General features: G+C 41.1%; 1 protein-coding gene across 1 annotated transcript; it reads right to left on the reverse strand.

Annotated features, from left to right (window-relative positions):
* Positions 1 to 4,851: 4,851 nt before the first annotated feature.
* On the reverse strand, positions 4,852 to 26,895 carry LOC133135911 (CXXC-type zinc finger protein 4-like). The gene is made up of 3 exons (XM_061253256.1): positions 26,618 to 26,895; positions 23,935 to 24,876; positions 4,852 to 6,113 (listed from the first exon to the last, which is right to left on the reverse strand). Exons 2-3 carry the CDS (start codon positions 24,763 to 24,765, stop codon positions 6,069 to 6,071), a joined length of 876 nt encoding a protein of 291 aa, XP_061109240.1. The 5' UTR covers positions 24,766 to 24,876; positions 26,618 to 26,895; the 3' UTR covers positions 4,852 to 6,068.
* Positions 26,896 to 26,900: the final 5 nt, after the last annotated feature.

Consider the following 26,900-nt stretch of genomic DNA (forward strand, 5'->3'; position numbering starts at 1 on the left):
CCATTCTGAGATTCAGCTGTTTTTTCCCCATTTGGTCTGAAAAACAGCTGAACCTCTTCACTCTGCTTCAAAATATTGGGAGGGATTCTGCTGGTAGACAGGTCATTCCGCCTCTGAGGTACCAGAACAGAGAACAGCCGTTAACGTGCAGCTTGACCACCTGGTGCTCATAATGAGGAGACCACAAGGCGACCAGAGCTGGCAGACCGGAGTGGTCTTGCTGGGGTGTAGGGAGCAATTAAAGTCTGGATGTACAGACAGCCTGTACTTAGCAGCCTGGAATGCCAACACTAGCGCATTGAAGCGGATGCATGCAGTAATAGGCAGCCAGTGGAGGGCGATAAAAAGTGGGGTGATATGAGCTGACCTGGGTTGACTGGTTGTCAGGCAGGCTGCAGCATTCTGGACCAGCTGGAGGGGCTTGATGGCACAACCTGGGAGACCAGCCAGCAGGGAGTTGGAATAATCTAGGCGGGAGATGACGAGTGCCTGGACTAGGAGCTGGGTGGCTTTCTCCATCAGGAGATGACAGATACGGTCTATGTTATGGAGGAATAACCAGCTGGTTCTGGCAGTCAAGGATATATGTGGAGCAGGGGTGAGATTGTCATCAAGGGTCACCCCAAGATTCTTGGCTGTGCAGAAGCAGGATACTACAAAATCCTCGACAGTCAGTGAGAGGTCGATTGTCCTTGAGGATTTAGCAGGGATGTAGAGAAGCTTAGTTTTACCAAGGTTAAGCTTCAGGTGAGGGGAGGTTATACACACAGAGAGGCAGAAGAGACCCACGTGGTGACCTGAGTACTGGGAGGGAAGGAATGAATGAATTGGGTGTCATCAGAATAAGAGTGGTAAGAAAAGCCATGGTGAACAGAGAGAAGAGGAGGGGACCAAGAACTGAGCCTTGTCGGACACCAGCCCATAGGGGGTGTGGGTCAGAGACTGAAGCCCTTCAAGTCATCTGGTAGGAACGATCATAGAGGTAGAAAATCAAGTGACTGGTTGGGATGGTGAAGATTGTTCTAGAGGAGAAAGTTGACAGTTGAGCACGCTCCAGAGTTTTAGATAGGAGAAGAAGACAGGCCGGCTGGTAGTTGTTCGGAGCAGAGGGGTCTAGACTACGTTTTTTGAGATGGTTTTTTGAATTGACAGCTCTTTGGCTTTTCCCATGCTGATGGATGACAAAGGGATTTTCCATGCTCATTACCGCATATTTATACTCTAGTGAAACAGGAAATTATTGAATGACTCACTATAATTCAGTTTGACTGAGATCTACTGAATTAAGTAAAATGTTATTTCTAATTTCACTTTGTTCGATTTGATTAACAATAATAGTTAGGGGTGCCAATAAATGTATTGAAATAAAAGTATATAGATGTCCTATATGTTTGAACATATCACGTACATTATTATCTGTGTTGTTTACTAAATACTAAATCATTTTTTTCATAAAACTTCTGGAGCCTACTGCATATTCCATATCAATATCATTTTTGTTCTAATTTCTGAAGACTCTCTAGACTTTTTATACATCAAGTCCAAATGATTTTCTCCCTTTTTACAGATTGTGAATAGCTACCTGTTATTCAGCCAGACTTTTTGAACTGTATTCACTTGAGAGTGGTTTTGACTTTATTTTTCTTGTGTTTTTTCATTTGAACATGATGAATGTGGGGCAGGGGGGATTCACAAAGCAAAGATCCCACTGAAGTACCTGTATGCTCCTGTACCTCTTACATACTGGAGCCGCCTTTGCATACACCACTTTGATAAAACCTTTAAAGGCGATTCCCCTCTGATCACATATTTGTGATTCTACACATTAAAGGGTTAATGTCAATGCTATACATGTTATGGTAGTGGGTGTGTATCTTTGTTTAGGGAAATTAGTGACATGCCTTAGGTTGAGTGGTTGTCAATCACTGGGATTCTATGAGCACTTGGGACAGGGAAACACTGAATGCATAAATCGTTCCTTTCGTCAATTACCTTGAATGCTGGAACCAATGCCTGCCCTGTCACCTGCGTGAGGCCGTGTGGCAGGACCAATCGTAATCACCCTGGATGCCATGGCGACCAGTTCAGGACAACTAATCAATCTAAGCTGCCTGCCTCCGTGAGATAGGGCGAAACTCGAGAAGCCAGAGCAAAGCAAGACAAGTGTGTGAGCAGCAGTCACTCTTTCGACACGGACCAGGGATTCAGCCAGACCCAGGCCACTGCAGGTCCAGCCAGTACAGAGTACATAAACATTATGCATTTATTATATTTTATCTCACATTAGGTGGGATGTATTTAACCTGATGATATACTATGTACTATATATACATTTCACACATGTACAATATTTAATATATATTTTTATTATGAGCTAAATTGTCAGACTGGCTCTTAAAAAGATGCATGGGCGAACTGAAGATTTACATCTTTGTATTTAAATAAATACATTTTTATACTTGTGTGCAATTGATTATGTTTACCTATTCATCTTCCTCTAACTATGATCAGTCACATTATTTTGAGAAAAAAAGAAGAAGCATTATTAGCCCCTATTTTTATTAAATGAGAGAAGACCTGGAAGATACACTAATATTTATTTGGTCTCATGGATTTTAGGAATCATGAACACAACCGTGGAACGTAACACCTGCACTGAGAATTTAGAGTTACAGAGCTTATGACTTCAATGCTCCCCCCCCCCCCCATTCCCATTGTGAAACCCTCATAACCATTATTTCCTCTTGCTCTCATCCCTGCTCAACCTTACTGAGGTTGCCATACTGTATCAGAGCTTCCCTGATTACGTCTGCCTTGTCTTCTTCATCAGGAAATGATTTTGATGCACACAAACACCAACCTTCTCTGCCCCAGCGCCCCTGAAATTGAAAAGTAAGAAGAAGAAGAAGAAGAAGAAGAAGAAGATATATTTTTCTAGCTTTGGATTGGCAGAACAGTGGTCTAGAGGTTAGTGCTGTTACTTCGTAAGAAGGGTGTTCTAGGTTTAAATCCCAGCCTGCCAGATCCACCCTGAAGGATGAGCTTGCATCTTCCTGTGTTTGTGTGAGCTTCCGCCCACAGTCTGAACTCCAAAGGCATGCAGCCACAGGACTACTCATGAAAATTAACCTCCATGACTAAGCCATGACACATCTGCTCTTTTATTAATTTGCATTGTCCCTGTCTAATAAATTGAATTATAATAAAATAAAATAAAATTAATCAAATGAATGTGCAGGCATTGAGATTCAATGATAAACTTTCAGTGCTGTTGGCTGAAGTCCTGGTTCCTTTATCGTTGTATGATATGGTTTCCAGGGTGTGTTTTTCTTTCAGCTCCTCTCGCCAGGGGCAAGACCAATAATGCCAGATCACCTCCAACAAAAATATCAATAAGTATCACCCTGACAACAGGAAATATGGCTCTGGGAAGTAGCCTAAATGGCTTTGATTATGTAAGCAATGTCTGTCAGGTGGGATGGATTGATGATAAAGTTTCACAGCCTCTTTTGCAGGGGCTTTTAGCTTGTGGCCTTCAGCAGGATGAAGCATTTCATTATGTTTTAGGCCAAATTATCTAATGGAATCAAAAATCGATGAATGTACATTTTGTTTTGCTTTGTATAATGTGGGCGCTCTACGGTACAGCTTCGTCTGCTGTTTATCAGCTAGCACAAACGAATTACAGCTACAGTATATGTGCTAATTAAGGGTCATTGTGTTATTTCCTTTCCACTGGCAGGCTGCGTGCTGACAGAATGGTTCAGACCATCTGCATGAGGATCTGCTGTAAAAGTACAGCACAATACAGTGAGCAATACCAATTCATGTATATGATCAATACCTCTTTCAAAAATAAAGCAGACCAAAGCCAACAATAATTATTGTTAATATTATTGTACTGTAACTCAATACTATTTTAGTTTTTTTACCAAGAAATAAAACTACTCTTTCTCAGTGTTGGATAGGAATAATTAATAGACCAGGCACATATACTTCAGAATCACATAAGCAACTCAGTGATGGAATTGATTGGAATAGCTGCAGAATGAATGTTTAACCAATGTATTTCTGCATGTTGGGATTACAGTGCATGAGGGACTTGCAATTATTGTCATGTAATAAGTACAATGTGACCATATATTGCATTGTCATTATTCTGTGTGCTTTTAAGCAAAACACTTTTCATCTCATTTTCTAAGAACTGTCAGATTCTTGCTTCTGTTGAACTGTAGAAATTGGCAAGCATGATTGCAGCTTTTCTCTGATGTTCTGTAATCTGACCATTGAGCCAAGTTCTACTCCACATTATCATGCTCTGTTTACCAGAGATGGCAGAGAGCACACCCTCTTCTCTCCCTTCATCAAACAGGACCATATATTTGCTCAGCAGGGACCTTTATTTCAGGCAAGTCCCCGCCCCCCTCCTAATTTAACATTATCCACTTACCCAGAATGATCTTTTCCAAGAAAAAATCAGGGAAACAAACAGCAGAACAACAGCAGAACCCTATGGACAAGCCCATAACCAATTAGACACTTGCCTGGATTCTGTCAACATTTGTCCTTAACTTTGACTTACACGTTTTATCCCTTTTTTCCAAAGCATAATCTGACTCGCTACTGATGAACTTGTTAAGAAACGTGACTGTATGTCATTGATCAATGAGTGAATCCAGCCAATTGCACTGCAAGCTCAGCCCCAAGGTGCCAAGATTTACTAAGTTCAACGTCTCATTTGAACATGTCCTGCACATGACATAATTAGGTGGATGTTAATGACAAAAGTTGGCTTTCCTGTAGTTTACTGTACACAACATATGACCAAAATGACAGAAAGGAAATTGCTGGTAATCAGAGTCAATGTTTAATTGTACATGTGAGAGTAAAAATTTCCATTATTAATTGACATCAAATTATTTTTTTATCTTTCTTTTTTATTTAACACATAAAAGCATCACAACAACAATATACAAATTCTTGATAATCTTTAAAACCAAAACACATTTATACATGCAACATTAGGGTTAAGACAATGAGCAACTTATTGAATAATCGATTTGGAATGTGTACTTAACTTTTTTTCTTCAACACATTTCGTGAAGTCATGTACATCTGTGCAGTGGGAAGTTACAATCCATTATACTGCATTGAATGCTAAATTAGAATGAAAAAAGACGAAATACCTTTAGTGGTATTTCTACCTACATTTTCAACAGCTTTTTTGAAGCGACAACAAAAGAATTCTTAAAGGGCCCACAGGCTATTTTGTGTTTGTTATGTAGTCTTTACTAATTAATCCAGCATAAGCGTAATTACAGCTTCTTCCCTCTGATATCTCTCCTTCCATTAATGGCTGATGTATTTCAACAATTTTTAGTGTCTCAACGAGACGTAGACAATACAATAAAATATATCTCAACTGTTAGTCTTGTGCTAGCGAAAGTGGGTAATTATGTTTCCTCTGCAAAACTGCGACGTGCTACGCAAGACAATGTGCCCTGCTCTGCAGCGTGCTGAGAAACAACAAAAATAAACAAACTGAAACGCTGTCGTTGTCCCTTCACACTGTTTCAATTATCAACCAGCTCATTCATTAATGAGGGCTTGCTCTTGCAGTGTGTTGAAAACACAGGCCCCACAAAGATAGCACAAAGGGGAATAACCTGAAATATATAGTTCCAAATTTATACATAAATCAATAAACTGGAGAAAAAAAGAGTACAGTAGTCACTTCTAAGATTATTGCTCCTGATCTATAAAGTGTATTGTGTTGCAATTGGTTGTTATTCGCTGTGGCCACCTCTGTTTAAGTTTCTCTGTCTTGATTGTCTTTTGTGTCATTTACATTAGCATGACTGTTCTTCATACAGCCACAACACTAAAACACATTTATTGACATCAAAATATACATTATGATACTGTCAAAAGGTACATTATTACACAGAAAAGGAAATTACAGAGTTAAACCAACACCATCTTTTACATCATTTTTTCCTTCTCAGAAGCTGGATTTTGGGGCCTCAGACCTCCAATGCTTTCTGTGTAATACTGTGGAGGCAAAAGTTCTAGAAGAACCACCGGAATGCTTCACCCCCATTGGCTGGCGTCCTCTACAGAAGAAGAGCAGACACAACATGTTTGCAAATGGAAGATGATTCAGCACACAGACAATAAAACATAATGTTATTTTTTAAATTTTGGTAAATTTGTGAAAGACCATCTTTCCAACTCATCTTATGTCTTAACTATATTATTCATAAAATTTATGAAAATGCACATCAACGGAAAAGAGTGATTACAGATAATGACATTTTCGATACTTTGGCTCAATTTGCCAAACTAAATTAAGCATTTAATTGCAGCGGCTCATTTTGCTACTGTCGAAGGGAGCATTATCATCTTTATCCTAAGATGTGCCAGGTCTTGAGCCAGGTGTGTAAGCGCCGCTTTTTCAAGTTTGGCAGTCATAATAACATTGCATGTAATATATTTTTTTCTTATATTTTCACTGGAAAATGGATTCAGCTCAAAAGGACCATTTTTTATAAAAAAACAAAAACAAATCATGCGCTTTCGGACACTTAAAAGGCTCAACAATAATAATCCCCTTCAGTTTCTGAAGATATCTTTATTAATCAATGTACATGCAATCAGCCATGTCATAAGTATGCACAGTGTGACAGAGGAGCGTCCATCACCTAGTCCTGGGAACCGGAACCGGTTTAAACCGGCATAACTCCCGACCGCTAATGAATTCTGTATTGCTGGAGTAGTTATCGTCTGGCGGCTGACGTGTGGAAGGACAGGATGTCTGACTGGGCCTCCGTACACAATGTGAGAGAAGCGCTAGTGTGTGACTCACCACACCATTAACACTAGCACCGCTCCGCCTCGTGCAAGACAAAGCCACAACCTAGCAAGCGCTCCGGGCTTATTTTAAACCCGCCGACCTGCGGAGACGACTGTGGACGGCTCTGCATTTCCGCTGCTTTACTGCTTGGTTGAGTCTAGGAGCAGCACGCGCGCGTGTTCAATGCGAAATGAAACGTGTTTACACATTATAAGCTCTTCTGTACTGCTGGACCAGCATGCACTGAATGGAGTCCTTTCTCATCAGACACCGTCACATTCGATTCCACTTTAAAGGTCAGCTGAAGGACACAAAGGCCGAACGCAAACTTGACAATCTTTGTGTCAGCTGCAAGAATGGGATTATATAAGGAAATAAATGCAAAGGAAAGTTATGTCATTGCACATTTTTAAAACTTTGTAGTATAACATGAGACGGGCTGTTCTAAATCAACATGTGCGTGAAATAATGATGCAGCATGATCAAGCACCGCTAAAGATGGTTTTGCATGCATTTGAGTGAAAAAGACAAAAATAAACAATGTGAGTAGCATCATTAGACTAGGTGTTACAGTAATTACGCTAGCATTGTTGTGTTATTTCTTATTCAGTAGTGAAAGGGCAGATTCAACTGTTCATTGTTTTTTCCGCTACTTCCTCATTCATTCACCTTGCCATCTTTGTCGAGTGTGACTTGGACACCCGCCAGTCTGTATTATCCTCAATCAACAAGCACAGTAAAGAACTAGATCTGCAAGATGCCTATGTTGTTGGTGCACAAAGAGCACTGTATCTTCTGCATAAACCATAGCAAAAAGAAAAGATGAAATCACTTCAAAATGAGCCCAAACTTCAAGGTATGCCTGCGCTATGGGATTTCGTGCACACTGTTGTAGGATGACGGAAATAAGGCTGCACTGGAGTGAGGTGAAAACGCGACGTCTCAAGTTCATCAGCAGTACAAGCACATCTCCGTGTTCACTCGTAATTAAGAGCCGCCTGTGAGAGACAAGGGCCTGAGAGAACATTTTCCTCAAATTAAAGAAAATTGAGCCTAGCCTATTAAAATTAACAGCCGAACACGGTGTTCTGGTGAAGACAGCATCAAGAAACTACAGCAAGAGCCATTCTTAATCTCAAATAAAGACCCGGTCAGATGACTGAGCCTCATTTCCGATAGCGTGTTCCATCCTCACGTTGCTTAGCCGCATCGTAACGGTCAGGCAATGCGGACTGGAGCTGACATGGATACCAGAACTGAAATGAGCAGAAACGCTTGCATTATGTACTATACAGCCATATTTGCCAATGAACTTACGGCACGGTTAAGTAAATACCTGGAAAAAAGAAACCAAAGCAACTGCTGACATATTTTTGCTGTTTATACCAGTTTCAGTGAGCTCGTTGCAGATCAGACCTTCGTTCATAAAATGGGTATGAATTTCAGCAACGTGAAATTTCATAAAATGGCTAAAAATTGGATGAAAAGGCAGGGTTCAGGGAGAGGTACAAAGTGGTGAGTGTATTTCTGGGGGTCATTCAAATTGGATGTGTGGTTCTGCGGGATCGACCCTGGTTCCAGAGGCCTCATTTTTGTAGGGCACTGGGGCATTGATCCTGGGAGCTGCTGAAATTCACCCCTGCCCCAGCCCATCCAGAACACGAGGGCACGATAAACCCAGCCTGCTCCAGCCCACTCCACCAACTGCACACTCAGGACTGACGCAGGGCCCAGGTGTGAGCCACACTGCAAAGAAAGCCCGTCTGAAGTCTTATAGTCTTGTAATGAGACTTAATATCAATTTTCCCTCCCAAGTAGAAAATATTACCTTGTTTTAAGTGACTGAATTGAAAAGTCTTACCCTAGATTCTTATTTCTTATTTAGAAGTGGCCTGTAGCGTAGTGGTTAAGGTATATGACTGGGACACGCAAGGTCGGTGTAGCCACAATAAGATCCGCACAGCCGTTGGGCCCTTGAGCAAGGCCCTTAACCCTGCATTGCTCCAGGGGAGGATTGTCCCCTGCTTAGTCTAATCAACTGTACGTCGCTCTGGATAAGAGCGTCTGCCAAATGACTGTAATGTAAAAGTCTGGTGGAGATTGACTTGTTTTTTGGCTTTAGCAGTGCAGAAATTTCAGCCCAGTGCCACATACGGCACAGCTCCCAGCAGAACTGAACGCTTCATTCAGCTTGTGCCACAGGAGTTCCACACGCCGGGGCTACGCCTGCAACATGCCAAACAAGCAATCCGTAAACAGCCATCTATAATTCAGCAGGAGTTCCCGTTCACTGACTTACGCTGGCCCCTGATTATGGCGTTTGGGCTGTGAAATTCCGCGGGGACCTGGCTTGGCCGGGCAGTGCGTGACGGCCTGTGTGTCCCCGCTCAGGGCCCCTGGGCCCCGCGCGGACCGCGGAGGGGAAACAGAGCTTGCCGAGCCGCTGACTCATAATCGCTCGCTAATCCACCGGTTGTCAGGGACGTAGCTGGAGCCAGCCCCCTGAAGCCCCCCCTCGCTCCTCTCTCTCCCCTCTCCACCCTGCAGGCACACACCTCGCTCGCCCTGAGGGGGGGGAAGAGGGGGGGTGTGCGAGGGCGATAAACCGCACAATACAGGGAAGATGGTAATGAGCAGCGCCGCAGTGGCTAAAATTCAATCAGCGCGGACGTGCTGGTGTGACTGAGCGGGGGAGAAGAGGGGCGGACTGCGGCACGAGCCACGCCGTTAAAGACGCGCGGCGCTCAGCGAGACGGCGCCGCAAACAAACACGGAAAAAAAACCAAAATCCCTCCCCTCTGCGGCTCCCTGTCACAATCAAAGCCCTTCATCCGCCGCGAACGACCCTTTCAAACCAGGTGCCACCGAAACTGCGTCTGTCAACACACGTGAAATGCCTGGTCTTCAGGTTAGCATATAAAAAAAAAAAAAACCTTTATTTTGAAGGATTTTCGCCCTTCCTCGTCCATTTGCACTGCTCGAAAACCATGGCAGTGGGCATTTCTCCAAACCAATATCTCAGAAATTGATATTTAATGCAAAGAGCTGCGTTGGAAGATAATGGGCCTTAAAAATAGCACAATGCACCACGTGTATGATGGCGGTGGGAAGGGGGGGCGGATGGGGGGGTGCTCTCATTGTCACCGGGCAGACCTTCCGCTGCTCGCTGGGAGAGAATGAATGACAGCCGGGGGACCATGGTGATGTGCTCCAGAATGCTCATTATAACGCACGGCCCATACGTTGCCCTGACATACCCATTATTTATTAACGTATGGACTGGGAGCCTGGCCACCTTCCACAACTGCAATTCTTTGGAGGCAATGCTGACAGCTTTCAAAATAAATAAATAACTTCAGCCCTGACACCACAATCCCTCTATGTTCAGGGTTGCTTCAGTGCCGTAATTAAAACAACAGTTCTCACACCATCCCGGTCCCAACAAAGCAAGTGTGTTCAAGAACACAGTAAGGTCACCCAAAATTACATTTATTCTTTGTATTTTTGCAAACCTTTCAAAACATGTAATTATAATTTTTTTATATATGATCACAAGCCTACATATAGCTGAAGAGGTTATTATGTTATTATGTTGAAATAATAACCCATCCCCATCGCCAAATGAATAACAGACAAGAAATCAGTAACAACATATTTTTTTAAAAGCCAAGAACTACAGCTATTATGCAGCTATCCATTATAAATTGCAACATGACAGGTTAGAACTATTTTCAAACTGAGGGAAAGTTTTGCAGGTGCAGCCAACCGTCACTGATGTGTTGTGCGCTGCTTGTTACCAAAACGACGGGAATTCTGGGTCGGTATTGAGCACAAACCTGCGAAGAACAGCAACCAATCAGCCTGCACTCTGAGGGAGAAGCCGGTCTCTAACATTATAGCCACTGATGCTACTATCCACTACACGTATGACCACAGTCATCCTCATCTATTAATCTGCACTGGATCGCTTCAGTGTCTGAGGTGGTGTGGATAAAAACCGTAAATTAAGCAGGACGCGCACTGACAATCGTAAACATCGTAAACATAACTAGCTGAATCATTGACTTGTTTATATGCGATATGTCATTCAGGGATGGCGCGCAGACTGATTAAATACATTTACGCCGTATTCGGTATTCCGTATCGTATCATCTTCCTGTGGATTTCCTGTCTGTGTGTGGCTGTCTGTGGCTGCCTGGCTCTGCAGCAGCCAGACACATTTATATGGGAGATAAAATACTGTCAGCCAAACCTGCTGCAAATTTGAAGTCGCAGAGCGTAAAGATGCAGGGATGTTACTTGAATAACTTACTTGACTCTCACTAATGTTTTCCATTATCGTGCCAGCCTGGTGCTAGTAAGGAGCAGGGCCTGGCCTTCTAGAAGCCTGGCAAAGTTGGCATGTTTCCACTGTATTACACTTTATTGGATGACTTCTCAAAGACTTTTGTTTTGCGTCATAACCAGCACTGGTCAACAGCATTTCATGACATTAGTTTAGACATACAGACATCACATTATACAAAAGAGATCTCAATGTTACCTTCAAAACTGGACTGAACCAGATTACCCAAAGCCCCCACAACCACTATGGTCACAATTGTACACTGCCCGTTCTCAGAAAGATTTCACCAGCGCAATAAATGACTATGCTTGCCCAGTGATAGATTAAAACTTTTGGAGCATGTGTGTGTCTTACTGTTTCACAGAGATTCATTCTCACCTGCGTTAATAATTATGTATTAAATTACTGGCAGTAGTTATTTCATGTTTCATGTTTTCGTACATTGATTTTGCACTTCCATCAAATGTATGTATAGAATTAAATGCCTCGGCGATGCCCCATTTACATAACCCAGAGACCATCACTCATAATTTGTGCTTCTTTCAGCCATTACTGCCAGCTCTGTTCCACTGGGGTACAGCTGGCTGCCATAAGTACAGTATGATATCATTTTGTATCGGACATTTCTCTCAAAGTGCCGCCTGACATTAGGCCCTGTTCTCACAAGGGGGACGAGGTGGAAATGCAGTGGACTCATGTGAATATTGGTGCTTTGGGGAGATTTCTGCCTCAAGAATACCAAATTAGTCTAAAGCTACACTGTAGCTATTGCATGTAGGTCCATAGACCATCTGTTTGGGGTACTACTTGAACATCCCTAAATCCATACAGGTATTACAATAATATAGAGTATTTCATTTTAATCATATACTGTACAAGTTGCTCACCTACCGTCCATATGGTTGTTCTCTGGAGTGCAGACAACATGCACATGAAGAGTTGTGACTGGCATATACAGCCAGTGCTACATGGAGAGATTCACCCCATGGGCCGAAATCAAATCTTTCTGTGCCAGCATGGACTGTTACCCAGAATCCCAGGGAGGGGTGCCTATTTCGCCTCAGTGCCACACAAGACGGGAGGGTTTAATTTGGCAGGAATTCCCTCCAACTTCTCCTGCCCAACAGGCAGCTGTGATTTGCCTGCGACAGCTCTGCCAACTGTTCCGCCCTCCTATTAACCCTTTAAAGAGCAGCAATATTTCTAAATCAGTGTTCTAGAACTCCCTTAAATTACCTGTTGTGATTATTACATCAGCTTTAGAATGTTCAGCTAAGAACATTCTCATTACATATTTGTGAAGCTGTGCAGCACTGCTGGGGGTTTGGAGAGTGAAAAGATTTGAACCATTTCAGAGAATGTGTGTGCTAGTGTGAGCTATGCCACAAGATCCGACATTCTATAGTATATTAGCAGTCAATGAAACCTGTTGGAATACAAATTTGTTCAAAACTAAAGCTGTAATCAGGATCAGATCAGTTTTTTAGTGGTGCAGATGTATGACATAAGCTATCTAGCTAATAAACTAACTAACTGTAGCCTATAGTCGAATGAAAGAAAAGAGGACAGAATTATTGAAGCATTAAGTTACATACGTGCATAATAAGATAAATATTATTATTGTTATTTTTATTTATTTATTGTAGTTTTAACTACTAGGAGCTACATATATTGTATAGCTAATGCAATCTAATCTAACATTATAGCTATCAAAAATAATCTTTGATACGCAAAGCACAAAGACATGTCCTTTCACACTTTTACTCAGGTGTACATGATACTGCTTTATGGATGTAGATGATACAGCTTTATGGACAGTGCAGTGGATTTTGGAATTTAGGATACTTGGCAAATAAAATGCCCCACAAACAATAAATGATGTTACAATCAGACTGTTTAGATTACACCCCCATCCCTGCACACAATACAGCTGTTTGGCATTTATTCAGTTTCAGACGATGGACATAGTGCTCGAGGGACCTGACCTTGGAGTGTACCCTTCCTCATTAACCTACGTTACCTCTGTGTACCACCCACCTGCCACACCAGACTTCTGCCAGCCCTACTGACCTTCTGAGACCTGAGGGAGTTTGAGGTTTCATCTTGGAAACTACTGTTGCAAATGTAACAAAATTACTGAAAATTCCAAAATTGAAAAAAGTTGTCAACGTAAAGCTCTAACATAAGCTGAATGAGATCACTGCCAATTAAACTGCCAATGTTCTTGCTCCCTGATCTAAATGGTAGTGACTCATGAGTCATCATGATCCATAATAAACTCATGAGCCAGAGCTGCAAGATTACTCCAGCTATGATGCAATAACACGGTACTGCATCGCCTTGAATCCCAGCTTTTAGGGAAATGAACACACAGAACAAAAGCACAGATGTTTCTGATAGAATGAGTGATAGAAGCATTTATCAAATAGTATTTGTGAGCATTCGGACATGTATGGATTTTGCCGACTCGTTGAAAAAAGAGCGTATTATGTTGTGGAGGCACCGCCTTGCATACGAGGTGTGATTTAGGGGTGAAGGATTAGTCTAGGAAGCTGCAAAGGAAAAAGGAATCTATCCCTTCTCAAACATCTTAAAGCAGATTACTGTTACCGAGCAGAGCACGCATAGCTACGCGAAGTGCACATCCGCTCCTCACATGGTATTTGACCTTCAGCAAGGAAGTTGAAAAAAGAATCACCGGAAAGTAGCACAGCAGACATTGGGATCATAATCTTCCTGAAATGGTGTTCCTTTTGGTGGTCTACTATAGAATGCATTTTTTTTTATTACCACACTATTTCTACGACTTGCTGTCGTATCTCTGGTTAAAATAGAATAAAACTCTAGGAGACATTGCAATTAATTTTACTTTTCTTTACATCTGCTTTTTTCAGTAGTTAACATATTAAATTTCCAAATTCTCTGTGAAATATAAAGTGAATTTCCAATCACCTCCTTCTACATGTTAAAGGAAAGGCAAGTTGTTCCTGTAAAGAAATTGTTAAGTAACAAAGAAATATTATACTTATATGTTATACAAGTCTGCTAAATGACAAAAATGTAAATGTAAAAAATGTAAATATTACATTCATATTACCATTTATACCAAGTTCAAATGTATATATATTCAATATTAAAGATATTATTATGATCTCCATCCTCTTTCTTGAAAATAAGTCAGGGGAAATTATTCAGTTCTTGAACATTATCTCTGTAATTAAATAAGAGGAGATCAATGCTGAAGAATTGATGCAAGGAAAAGCTTCAATCGTCAGTTTCAGTTAGCTTCTACAGTATACAGAACTCCATTGACTTAGCAGCTAGAAATAATTGTGTTGAAGTCAGGTGTTAGGGAAAGCCAAATGGAACATGATCATGCCATGACTTGTCTTAACTGATGGAGATACACTCACTGAGCACTTTATCAGGTAGACCTGTATACCAGCTTGGTAATGCAAATATTTAATCAGCCAATCATGTGACAGCAACTAAATGTATAAAAGCATGCAGACATGGTCAAGAGGTTCAGTGGTTTTTCAGACCAAATATCAGAATGGAGAAGACTAAGCTAATGTGGACTAATGCACTAAACCCTTGACTCAACACAAACAAAATAACAATCGGGAAGGCTTATCACAAACAACACTAACCTAAATAGTCTAAGTATCAGCCACCAAAACCATGTTATATAACATGTCTGGCAACTTTCAAGGCCATTGCTAACAGTCAGAAATAGGCTGTCCTAGCTAGGCAAGCAAGCTAGCTAGCTACTACTAACCCCTGTCGTAAACGATTCCACCAATGAATTACACGTATGCTGTGATGTGACTGGTTCAGGACAAGAGTAGGCTATAGACAACTAACAGTCAAAGTGAAAACCCTGCTGAATTGTATAGCTGCTGCACCAGCCAATTTTATTTATGTGATAGTATTCAAATAGATACGTAAATAAATACATATCAGTGCAACTAAAGTGGCGAGTTTGCACATCATCTCTGTAGTTTGTGTCTCCACAGCAGAGAAGCCCCTTAGCCGCTGCTGTTAAACCCAGAGGTAGAAAAGGTTTTTGTTTCTCCCCCCCACATAATATGGAACGTGAAACCTGAGACACCGCTTGGGGTAAACGTAACTGTAAAATGCGATCTCTCCGCGCACAGCGAGGGGACTGCGGTTATCTGGGGCTGTGGCACAGAGACGTTCGGATCCTCAGCCAAAAGCGTTCTCTGAAGAGGATGCGTCACTGCCTGCCATTAGGTGCCCGTGGGAGGAGGGGGGCGAAGGCTAAATGAGGCAACATATTGCAAGTTCTCTGAAATGTTGAAACAAAATGCAAAGTAGCAGCAGGACTCTTGGTTCTGAGCATATTTCCTGGCATATGGGCAGGAGGCCTCCAACACTTGAGCCCTGCTCCCAGGCGCTAAATTAAGCATAAACTGCACTGATTTTCAATATAATTAAAATACGCCCTCCCAACCTGGTTGAGAGTTTAGTATTTTCTTGAAGCAGCATAACTCTTAAAATATTAATTGGGATACAACCATCAATAATAATAATAATAATAATAATAATAATAATAATAATAATCATCATCATCATCACCACAGTATGCCTTTCAGTCAGGCCAAGACAACTCTGTTTGTGCAAGGGCTTCATATATGAAGACATGTTCCCAATTTTTCTCCCAAAATGACAAAATTGCAATGGTGCATAAGCAAATGACAAATCACAAACAATCATTTTGTAAAGGTCCATAGGAATCTTTAATGAAATATACACGTGGAGTACCTGTACTTTTTGCAAGGACTCATTGGATCCAGCGGCAGTATGCTTCATGTTTAGAGTCGTAGTCTGGACTCCGTAGTCCATTAGGAAACAGGCTTCCAGTGACTGGAAGTATTTCGCTTGTGTCTCCATAGGCAAATGCTCCTGTAGCCCTCATTCATGATGAGTCACATTATTAATACACAGGTCAGTTCTAAGGACAGGGAAGCTAAATGTAATTGTTTCTTCAGATTTTCCCAAAACTCTCTGGGGTATAGATCCGCTGGTGCACAAAAGTTGAGAATGTTACCTGTGCCATATTAACAACTGATTCACTAGAGTATTGATGCAAGTCCATGCAACCATGTAAAAACAGTTTTTTTGATCACAGTCACAAGTACACTGTTTTTAGTTGCGAAACATGATGTTTCGGCCACCAGATCAGCCTTATAAGATTGTTTTTTTTAAAAGCAAAAAATTTTGTCAGCTTCATTACTTCACTTTTGAGGCTGCATCTGGTCTCATTTGTCTCAGCAATTTCTATTTACTTACTTTTTAACAAAAAATGGATATTAGTGTCATGTTATCTCTGAATTCATAAATAAAGTAAAAGGCTAGTATTTTTTAAATTGAGTTGAGTGATTCATAAACACTGATTGAAAACTTGCCTGCCAATTTACAAGGGCTTTATTGTAATTTACCAGAAAAATGAATAATGTCTAAAAAAATGAAACATTGTGCCACAAGATTGGTTGAATTACCAGCAAATTGACCTCTTCAATATGTCAGGGAACAACTTACCATCTCAGCTAACCATATTGAATCAATTATTTTTTATTGAAGTTGGAATATTTTTCTCCTTACAGAACAACAGAGTACTTACATTATAGCAGAAAACTACAGGGAGCGGGTCCATTGTCATCTTTGTTGTCAAGCAATTCTAGTATGTCTGGAAGATTCACTTTCTAACACATTTACGGTGTTATTGGCATCTTCCTCTTGCAACTTTGACAGATGCCACACTCATTCACAAATTTGCACATTGCAAGACTTTTACAGTAAATAGACTGCACCGTACAGCAAGGTTTCGGGTCACCTTAAAAATACAGTATAATCCATGCAAGTGGTAATCTGAGATCACAGGACATGTCCTGTGTTTCTCCTGTATAAAACTAGTCATTTGGCACTGACATGTATGTAGATAAGACAATTTGAATATGCATGACCCAGACAGTGCTGTTATTCTCCTGGTAGAGCAGCTGCCTGTGCTTCCCACCAACTGCCACTTTGTGAACTACGCCTAATTTCTTTCTGGTACCCTGCCAAAAATAACACCCCCATTTACTCAATAAAATGAAGGTAAGTTAGCAGATTAATCAATAATATTATGTATTATATCAATTTAAGCAATATTATTATGTTATGTTTATTCAATAATAATACTGTACTTGTAATCTGTTACGTTAATTGTATTGGGTAGATATGGTGTATCATTTTTTACAGTGTACTTGCAAGATTTAATGGGCTCAAAAGCATCGCCATAGCACACTTTCAATTTTGTGGATAATCTAATGTAATATAGCTTCCCTGTCTTGGTGCGTATAACTAGAAAGGATGGCAGGTAAAATGCCATGTTTATTCACAAGATAAGTTTTTATGCATTCATTAATAAAGTTACTAGATGTTATTTTTTTCTATCAACATTAACAAAAGGCCACTGAACATTCTGCATATTTAAAAGCAAAACAATACAAATAGCAATGTCAAAAGATAGTTCAGACATTAAGTTTTAAATGTAGATTTCCCTGGAAAATGTAAAATTACAAAATGTAAAATTGGCTGCTATCAAAAAGTATGGTCAGAACATTTGCTTATTCATATTCCAAATGGAAGTGCTAGCCTTGCTGGATCTGGCCTTTGGAAAGTGCAAAGCACTTCTGGGTTTATAGCAACACATCATTTTAGAGCCCTGGGTTGCACAAGTCTCTCTTCTGTAGAAACAGAAGAAGTGATTGGCTGTAATAAGCATTACCATAAGCTTTTATGTTTGGATTGAAGGTTAACAATTATAGAAATATAGTTCTCTCAGTTTGAGCCAATGAAAACCAAAAAAGTGAAGTGCTTCAATAACAATGTTGAGTCTCCTTTTGACTTTTCATTATGAAAGTCTTTAGAGGGAGAATTGTGATGTTATATCACTAGACTAACGCATGCACCCTGCCAGCTATAGGTTTGAGCTCAAATATTGATGAACAAAGACAGACAAGAGGGCCTAAAGTTTTTGAATAGGAAACTATAAGTACACTGATGGCATTTACCATTTGGGCACCTTCAAATACTATTCTGGTTGTGCTTAGTTCAGGATTAATGAGCTTTCAAATTATAACTCAGGAATTGAAAATTCTCGTATGTTTTTTATTTTACTTCACTCCTTTGAAATAAGTACCTTGAACATCTAAAGCTCAACTATATACATTCAGTGAGCACTTTATTATGTATTTATTAGACTTATTTTTTTAGATTTTTTGATCTTCTGCTGCTATAGCCTATCCACTTAAAGGTTTGACGTGTTGTGTGTTCAGAGATGCTCTTCTGCATATCACTGTTGTAATGTGTGGTTATTTACATTACTCTCACCTTCCTGTCAGCTTCGACCAGTCTGGCCCTTCTCCTCTGACCTCTATCATTAACAACGCATTTTTGCCAGCAGAATTACTGCTCCCCCCCTCCAGATAAAGACCACTGTCAATGCAGTCTCTCTCACTGCTAAACTGCAATATGGAAGATGAAACCACCACAAAGGAGGCAATAGCCCACACCAAAGAGCTAAGCCTGGGCCTGCTTGGTTATGCTTTTGTCTTAATTGGTGGCAGTGCCCCAAAAAAAAAAAAAACCTGGTAAATTCTTCATGCTGCACCTGCATCCTTTTGAATGAATGGCTAAGGCCAAGGGACCGGCAGGGTAAATATGAGCTGACAGGAAATCTGCGGTGCACGGCGAAACAGGACCTTCTGCTCCAGCCTAGCATACCCCTGGGTTCCTCACCGGGAGGTGTGTATAATTAAGCGGTCCGCGAGCAGCTCAAATGGCAATACCCCAATGTCTTGGCAGGAGCTTGAGGTTGCCCTAAAGGATGAGACAAATTGTGTGGGGAGGCCTTTTTTTTCTAGCCGCAGTCAAATTAATCAGCTGTTTTAAAAGCTTGTGTAAATCCAGCAACTTTGAAGTCAGCAGATCGAATGTAAAGGCTATCTGTCCCCCAGGCTCCCCCCCCCCCCTGCCCTGCAGAGATTGGCTGGGAGCATTTTCAGTTATCTTCAGGGACGGCGAGGGGGGGACGACCACCAAATCACTCTTATCTATTCCGAGCACGCTCCATCTCGGCGGTGACACACAATCTAGCTTGCGCGATTGGGCCCGCTATCCCTCATTATGGAAAGGCTCCTACCATTTCTTCAAGGTCCCGGCTTCTTTGGTTTTTGTACGATATAGTTTTTCCACTGACCTTCCATTCGTTCAATCATTTCATCCTTTCATTACCACACAAAAAAGGCATTTTGCAGAAGAACGCATTCTCAGTAAAATGCCATTTCCTGTCAGGAGGAAGTGAACAGAGGGGTTTTGATATACTGTACTGTACGTAGCTTTTTTCCATGGATGGCACAGTTCCGTGATCTGCTATACTAAACAGGATACACACACACATCAGAACTACATGCAGATAGTGTCATTAAGGTATATGGAGATCATGGCATGGATGTTGAGGGTAAGAATGCATTATCTATCTTGCTCTTACGAAGAAAACAAAAATAGGCCCTGATAGATTTTATTTCAGTGATGAAAATATATTTTTACACAAATATTATTTGTGTATTCCTTACCTAGTATTTATGTTATTATCCAAAACCTTACCTGTCAGAATGTCATACTGCACCCAAAGAGGCATTTACATTAACTACTGTAACTAGTATGATATCCACAGAGGAGGTAACAGGTACTCTAAGAACATTCTAGCTGTACAAGCTGGAATACTGGGTTATTGGTGAATTAATGATTGGTTGTTTTCTAAATGAACATACTGTAATAAATCCCTAATTTACTGTATTCATCTTCAATTGACCTAAATGTGTCGGATGTGTCCATTTTGTTAGAGCCCATCAATGCACTTTAGCAGTCAGCCACAGATAATTCATGACAAAACTGCAAAAGCTCTTATACAATTATATCAGTAAAGTAAATTGAGAAGATTTTGAGTGAAAAAAGAGAGTTGCATTAATTTATTAATACAATTATGATTATTCTTAAACAGTGGCCATTGAAAATAAAATAACTAACAAGCTACTCATATTATGATTGATTATGACTCACTAGCAATGCTGCCAAGTTGGGCTGGTAAAATCTTGAACACTCATCTACACTATGTTACAATCAATGCGCATTGTTAAACTTAATCACGGCTTTTAAAATGAGTCATGTTGGTTAATTAAGGACAAAAGTAGCTGAGCGAATGATTTCTCCGACAAGAATAACTCTCATACCAGAAATGCAGAAATCAACCTCAGAAGAGCTCTTATTTCTGAGGAAAATCATATTCCACTTAGCAGGAAGCACAAGCCTCAGCAAGTGGACATGGTGGTGGTCATGTGACGATGAAGCATCGAAGAGGCTCATTCGAGACATCGAGGGTGGCCAATCACTCACGCACACTGTATGCCAAGAAGGTTTCTGTGTAAAGTCACACCAGAACATAACTGGGCGTTAGTCTGGAATAGTCACAAAAAATGCAGGACCTTCATTTTTATATTCCACAGTCATGAAGACATGTGATACACACTAACCATGATCTCCATCTCTTGTATCACAGGCCATAGATTCACATACCAACTGGATGACTTGACCGACACCTGGACGGTACACTCTCCACCTGTCTCCATTTTGGCTCAGATGAAACTTTGACTCATCACTGGCTGTGCTGTCATCAGCACGCTACTTTCTGAAGGAACATTTGCATGAGCAGACCTGACGTTTTGCCCTGAGCCGTCTATCCATACTGAGCTGATGTGAGTGTGCATCCTGGAGCTTCTTTCTCACAGTATGGGGGCTAATCTGGTCGCAGATGTTCAGGTGTCTCTATGGCAGATTGGGATGCAGGGAACGACTGATTCCAAAGACGCCTTCATCTCAGTAACAAGACTGGCGATCTGTGGTTGCTTAATCTGTTGCTGGTAAGGACCTGAGCTTGCATGAATGCATAGTAATGGCTGAAATAACGTTGATAGGTGAAACCTAGTGTCTTGAAATTCTGTTGGCTGAGGTTTTTCCGCCTGCAGTATACAATTGAAAACGATGACCTTTATTCTGGCAATTCTTCCCGTATTTGAACTGCCCAATCGTAATGCAGGCCTCTCTTACCATCACACCAGTCTAAATTATTTTTGAAGGGTGCAGAGAAATATGCATGAAATTTAAGATGCACAGAAAAAGCCATTTTCACTCTAGAGACCAACCACACAGACATGGCTAGTGGAAACCACACAACTAGCGCAGGTAGACTGCAGAAACCTGTCCAATAGGAAGATTCACCACTAAGCAATAAAGCAAGGTGCTGACTTGAAAGAAGAAGCATTTTTATACATTTATTTCTCCTACATTTTATTTTAATGAAATATCCGAGGTGACATATCTTTATTGGAATAAAAAAAACTCACCAAAACGGTATTGAGCGCTAGGAATGTGGAAGATGCTATACCTCCGTATGCAAGCTCCATTTTGGGGTCTATAAGAGAGGGAAGCACACCACGCAGTGACACTGGACAACCCTCCAAGGTAACATATAACCCAGCTAAATTAAACTGGTATTAAGAGTAAATTGGCTCTACCATTTCAGGGGTGTGAGTAAAATTGCGATTTGCATTTTTCCACAGCTACTTAAGATATAATTAGTTCAGGGTTATTCCCATGTGGAAAGACTGACAGCGAAATATGACTAGCTGCCAGAGCCTTATCACATCTTCCAAGGCACGAGGTATGAGGCATGGGTTTACTGAGATAGTGAGCTTGCGCATTCTTGTGTGTGAGTGTGTGTGTGTATGTGTGTGTGCAAATCTCTATTGATCTGTAAGAGTGAGTACATACCTTCCCCACATACCATGCCACATTGAAAACAGGCATACATGTGCTTCTACCTGTATATTCTTGCTGTACCCTTGGTTTTCATAAATAAATGAATTAATTAAATAAACAAGATTGTATATATATTGGACCTTCTAAGCAATGACCTATGTGAATCTTTATTTCATCTGTCATTCCTCAGTCAATGTTTGAACCCCACAAGACATTGTCTTCTGGCCAATTTGGAGAGGATTCCTCTCAATGGAGAAAAACCACCATTATGTTTAAAATCACAGCAAAACGACTGACTGACTCGTGGATCTCAAACACATTTTGTCTGATCAACATACATTCAAAATGCATTACGTGATACATTTTATACATCTTAAATGATTCTGCATATTTCCTCCTGAACCAAAGTAGAAGCAAAGTACACAGGCCCAGCCATTCAACCAGTACTAACGTTAATGGCAAGAGATCAGATCACAAATGGCATCACGTGATTCTACAGTTTTCAAGGTTAGTGTTATCAATTCACTGGACAGATATGATCTACATTTTTAGCCTTGTCAGCCCCTGTACTGAATAAGATTTCCACTGCCCTTGATCTCCAAAATGCAAATACAAAGAAAGCATAAAATATGGTACTTACTCAATTTTATAAAGCACACTAAGCATATTAGAATTAGAGAGTTAGAAACACAGATGTAGTTCATTAAACACTTGCTTGAAAACCAAATAATCAGTAGTATTTACCCATTTGCTTCAAATAGTTAATATTTCCTGTATTCATGGAATGTTTAAATGAAGAATGCTATATGCAATTTTATAAAGCACACCATTGCTATATACTATCAAATACGCAAAATAAGAATAAATATCAATTGACACACAGTAAAATATATTCATGAGAGGTTTAGAAATAACGTGGCCAAACACAGCACAACTCAATTAAAAGCATATCAAAATAATCTGTGAGAGGGCAATTAAATAATTGGTTTTACAAATGTAATTAGTCCTCCAGTATTGGCATGAATTTTGTTTATTAGACAATTTTCATTGTATAATGTCATCTTTTCACTGTCACTATGCAATTCCTGTTAGAAAAGGGGACTTTTACATGGTCCAATTATTGCAATTAAATTTAAACTGTCAACAGTGAGTAAAAATGTATAAGCTATAGCATGTACTATCTTAGCGTGACGTGCATTATAGCATTCGCAGCAATGGCGGTAGAGCCTTAACCTCAGTCAATTCAATTTCAGCCATCACCAGAAAAAAAAAAAAAACGCTCACGTTTTTTCTTCATAACTTTGGGGCATTTTATTGAAAATACGTCTGGGATCGCTGCAACTTTCTCGGCCTTGTGGCAGGGACTTGTTGGGCGGGATATTGATTTGTCCGTCCGGAGAGAGTTTGCATAATTGGTTAAAATGATCAAGTGCGGAGAGGGAAGGTCTGCTGCTGAAAACCATTTCCCAACTCCGCTTGGAGCCCAGCCAAGCCCGGGGTTGTTCGGATGTGTTCCAGCCCCTGCCTGACTGGCAGTAATTAGGGGTGTCTGAGCCAAGCTCAGCTTGTGCTCCGCGCAAACACCCCTAATTACTGCCAATTAGGCTAGGCGGGTAGGCAGATTTGAGAAGGCCGGGATGTTCAGGCATGGGTGGGCATGGACTAAAAAAAAAAAAAAAAGCTGAAGTGCTTAAACGTGACTAAATGAAAAGGTTAATGCTTTGGAGTGTGGAAGGGAGAGAGAGGGGGACACAATGAGGGAGGGAGAGAGCGAGAGAGGGGGAGAGAGAGGGAGAGAGAGGGGGAGAGGGGGGAGAGAAAGAGAGAGAGAGAGAGAGAGAAAATGTCTCACCTCGAGTGACGTGCCTGGCTTTTTCTTCAACTCATCGCATTTCCTAAATTTGCAGATCTGGTGGCCGGTTTTGCGGTTCCGACAACTGCTGCACACCCCGCAGTTGATTAGCCTCCTGCAGGGAGCGCAGACCCCACACCTTTTCCTCTTCTTCTTCGCCGGGTTTCCGCTGGACGCCGAGGAGTTATTCTGCGGGCAGTCTGCCAGATTGGCAATTTGAAACGCACTGTCTGTAACGGCTGCCGAGGCAGCGGGGGAGTGAAGGGCTGTCATGACGATGACCCCGGGAGGTAATGAGATGCCCCCTAAAGCCGGAATAGCGGAAAAAGTTCCAACGCGTTCTGGGAGATTCATTATCTCTGCTTCACCAGCGCCGCATTTCAGCTTGTCCATGCATTCTCCTGCTAAAGGTCTGCAGTGTTCGGGGGATAAGGTAGTGAGGAAATTATTATTTGCCATTTGCAACGTCTCTGGCGGCACGCCAGGCTTTCCCGGCCTCTGGGAGTCATTTCTATGCATGCTGGTCCTATTAGGGTTTATTGCCGCCGATTTTCTTCCCCAGAGCATGGCGTTATCGCAGTTCCAAGGGGACACGCCGATTCTGGCGCTGGGAAAGATCGGCGTGGTTATGCGAGCAATCTTGGCAGTCTGTGGAAACGCCCCGTTGGTTTTGTAAAAGTTTGCGAAAGATCTGTACCTTTCCATTTCCGCATTATAATCCAAAACGGAGTTTAATCCACTCGTGTCCAGCTGAAGGTTATCCTTTTGCAAGAGAGAAATGTCAGGACCCTGTCCATTCTCGACACAAAGAGCATTGTTTATGTTTGACATGGCCAGAACTATGCAGAGGGTTCACAAACAGAGTCCAGGGTCGTATTCGCCTTCGTGGAACTGGGGTCAGTTACAAACTAGACCTTATCCTCCTGGTCATCCTCTCTTGTGCTAAAACAAGAAACAGCCAACATTTATATAACATAACATGCTGGTTCTGATGTGTTTTGCTTATCATGTCATGGAAAGGAAGATACAATTGGCCTATTTGAAGAATCGCCTGACATTTCTTAAATTATTTTCAGATGGGACTTTTAATATCACAACATTGCAATTCTGAGAGTTGTTCTTTCACTGATTACAATTACAGGGTAGGTGAGAAACACAAACATGTGTTTAAAATCCAAAACAAACAATGACACTCATAAAGCTACAATGAGATGGTAAGTACTTTAGAGAGAAATGTGATTATTTCAAAGACAGTTTGGCCTACTGTTGTCAATATACATTTTTATTCTGATTATTGGTTCATCCAGCATTCTCTTAAGATATGAAGAAAAAACAAATAAAACAGCCATTGCATTTCACCAGCAACATCAGGTTACACACTCACAATCCTCCATATAATATTATCGAGAGAGCACACATGTCCTCCAAAAGCTACAACAATACAGAAATACTGCTGTTCATTGCCCTGTTGTTAATCACTGATAGTTTCAATTAATGCGACCCGTATGCAATATTATGTCACCTAGTCTGAATACACCTCAGTCCAACTTGGAAAGACATCTGGAATTCATTCATTCCCAGGCCAATTACATTTACTGAACAAGAGCAAGATAGCCAATAGGAGCAACTTTAAACCCAACCAAGCCAAAGACACAGCCACTGTAGTGTCGGTTGCCTAAGGCGACTCCATTTCCTCTCTCAAGTTCGTCTGGATTTTGTTTCCGTTGATAAAAGCCCATTAGACACATGCATTACCTTCACTTAGGTTTTCTTTTAATTGCTGAAGCCAATACGCTTCAGGAACACTACAGCAGTCAAAAATACAGAGGTGAATTAAAGCAACAAGCTGGATACCATTATTGATGGTCTTATTGTAATTCAGAAATACCTCAACATTTTAATTCGAAACGTAACATTTGTTTGATTAGAGGAGCCATTTATAGTGAACTGTTATGACTGACTAAGCAGCAGTTTCACTACAGACAATATCTAATACAACATCATGAAAATGACTTTTCTCAAATGATTAAAGAATGTAATGCCAATAAACTAGCAGGTCCCTCTTTGTTTAAATTACTTGCAGTCGCTGTAAATATTAACTTGTAAAAACGTGAGGGCGATAGGACAAAGTATTGCGTCTCCTTTGTGCCATTTGAGATCAGAAAACTCAGCTCTCCAAAAACACTACAAATGTGTGCTATTCAACAAAGAAAAACAGAAAACTAAGATAGCTGGGTAAATTGAACATATTAAATGAATAAGCAGCAGGAGGTCAAATTGTTACTCAATCAATCCAACCCTTGGGCTCAAAATAAACAGATAGCAATACAACGGGCAAAGATAATTACATCTGAATTATTGATTATCAGACCACTAAACAAAGTTTAGTGAAACAAAAAAAATTCAATAGCTGGTAAGCGGGGAAAGTACTGTACATCCGTTGAGCAGCTTCACGCCGCTGCACCACGGTGCCATTAATTACTCCCCGTCTGGTCTGTCGGAGACATTCGGATCAAAGGTCATGCTTGGAGAATCCGAGGAGGGTACTGGACTGTGCAATTAAAACACATTAATCCTCCTGCGCCTCAATCACTTGGCACCAGCGCAACCCACGTAACACCGAGTTGTCAGAAAGCATGCAAATATAATTTGTGGGGGAGGAAAATGGAAGAGCATCACCTACCAGTTTCCTGACGAAAAGCGATTCCAGACGCTAGCAGTCTGCGAATATAGAGCATCACTGCACGACGAAGGGGGGAAAGAACGCAAAATCTGAGAAGGAACAACGTTGGCGCTCAAAACAAAAGGTTCATTTTATTGACGGCTGTATTCGAAAAAGTAAGAAATGAGTGCAAAAATAAAGGGGTGACGGCACCCCCGAGTGTACCTCCGGACCGAATGTGTGTTACGCAAGGTTAGGTGTTTCCTCTCGGTTCGGGGTGTATTGTGTAGCAGCCGAGTGTTAG

Source organism: Conger conger, chromosome 8 (assembly GCF_963514075.1).
Source record: "Conger conger chromosome 8, fConCon1.1, whole genome shotgun sequence".
Taxonomy (NCBI): Eukaryota; Metazoa; Chordata; class Actinopteri; order Anguilliformes; family Congridae; genus Conger; species Conger conger.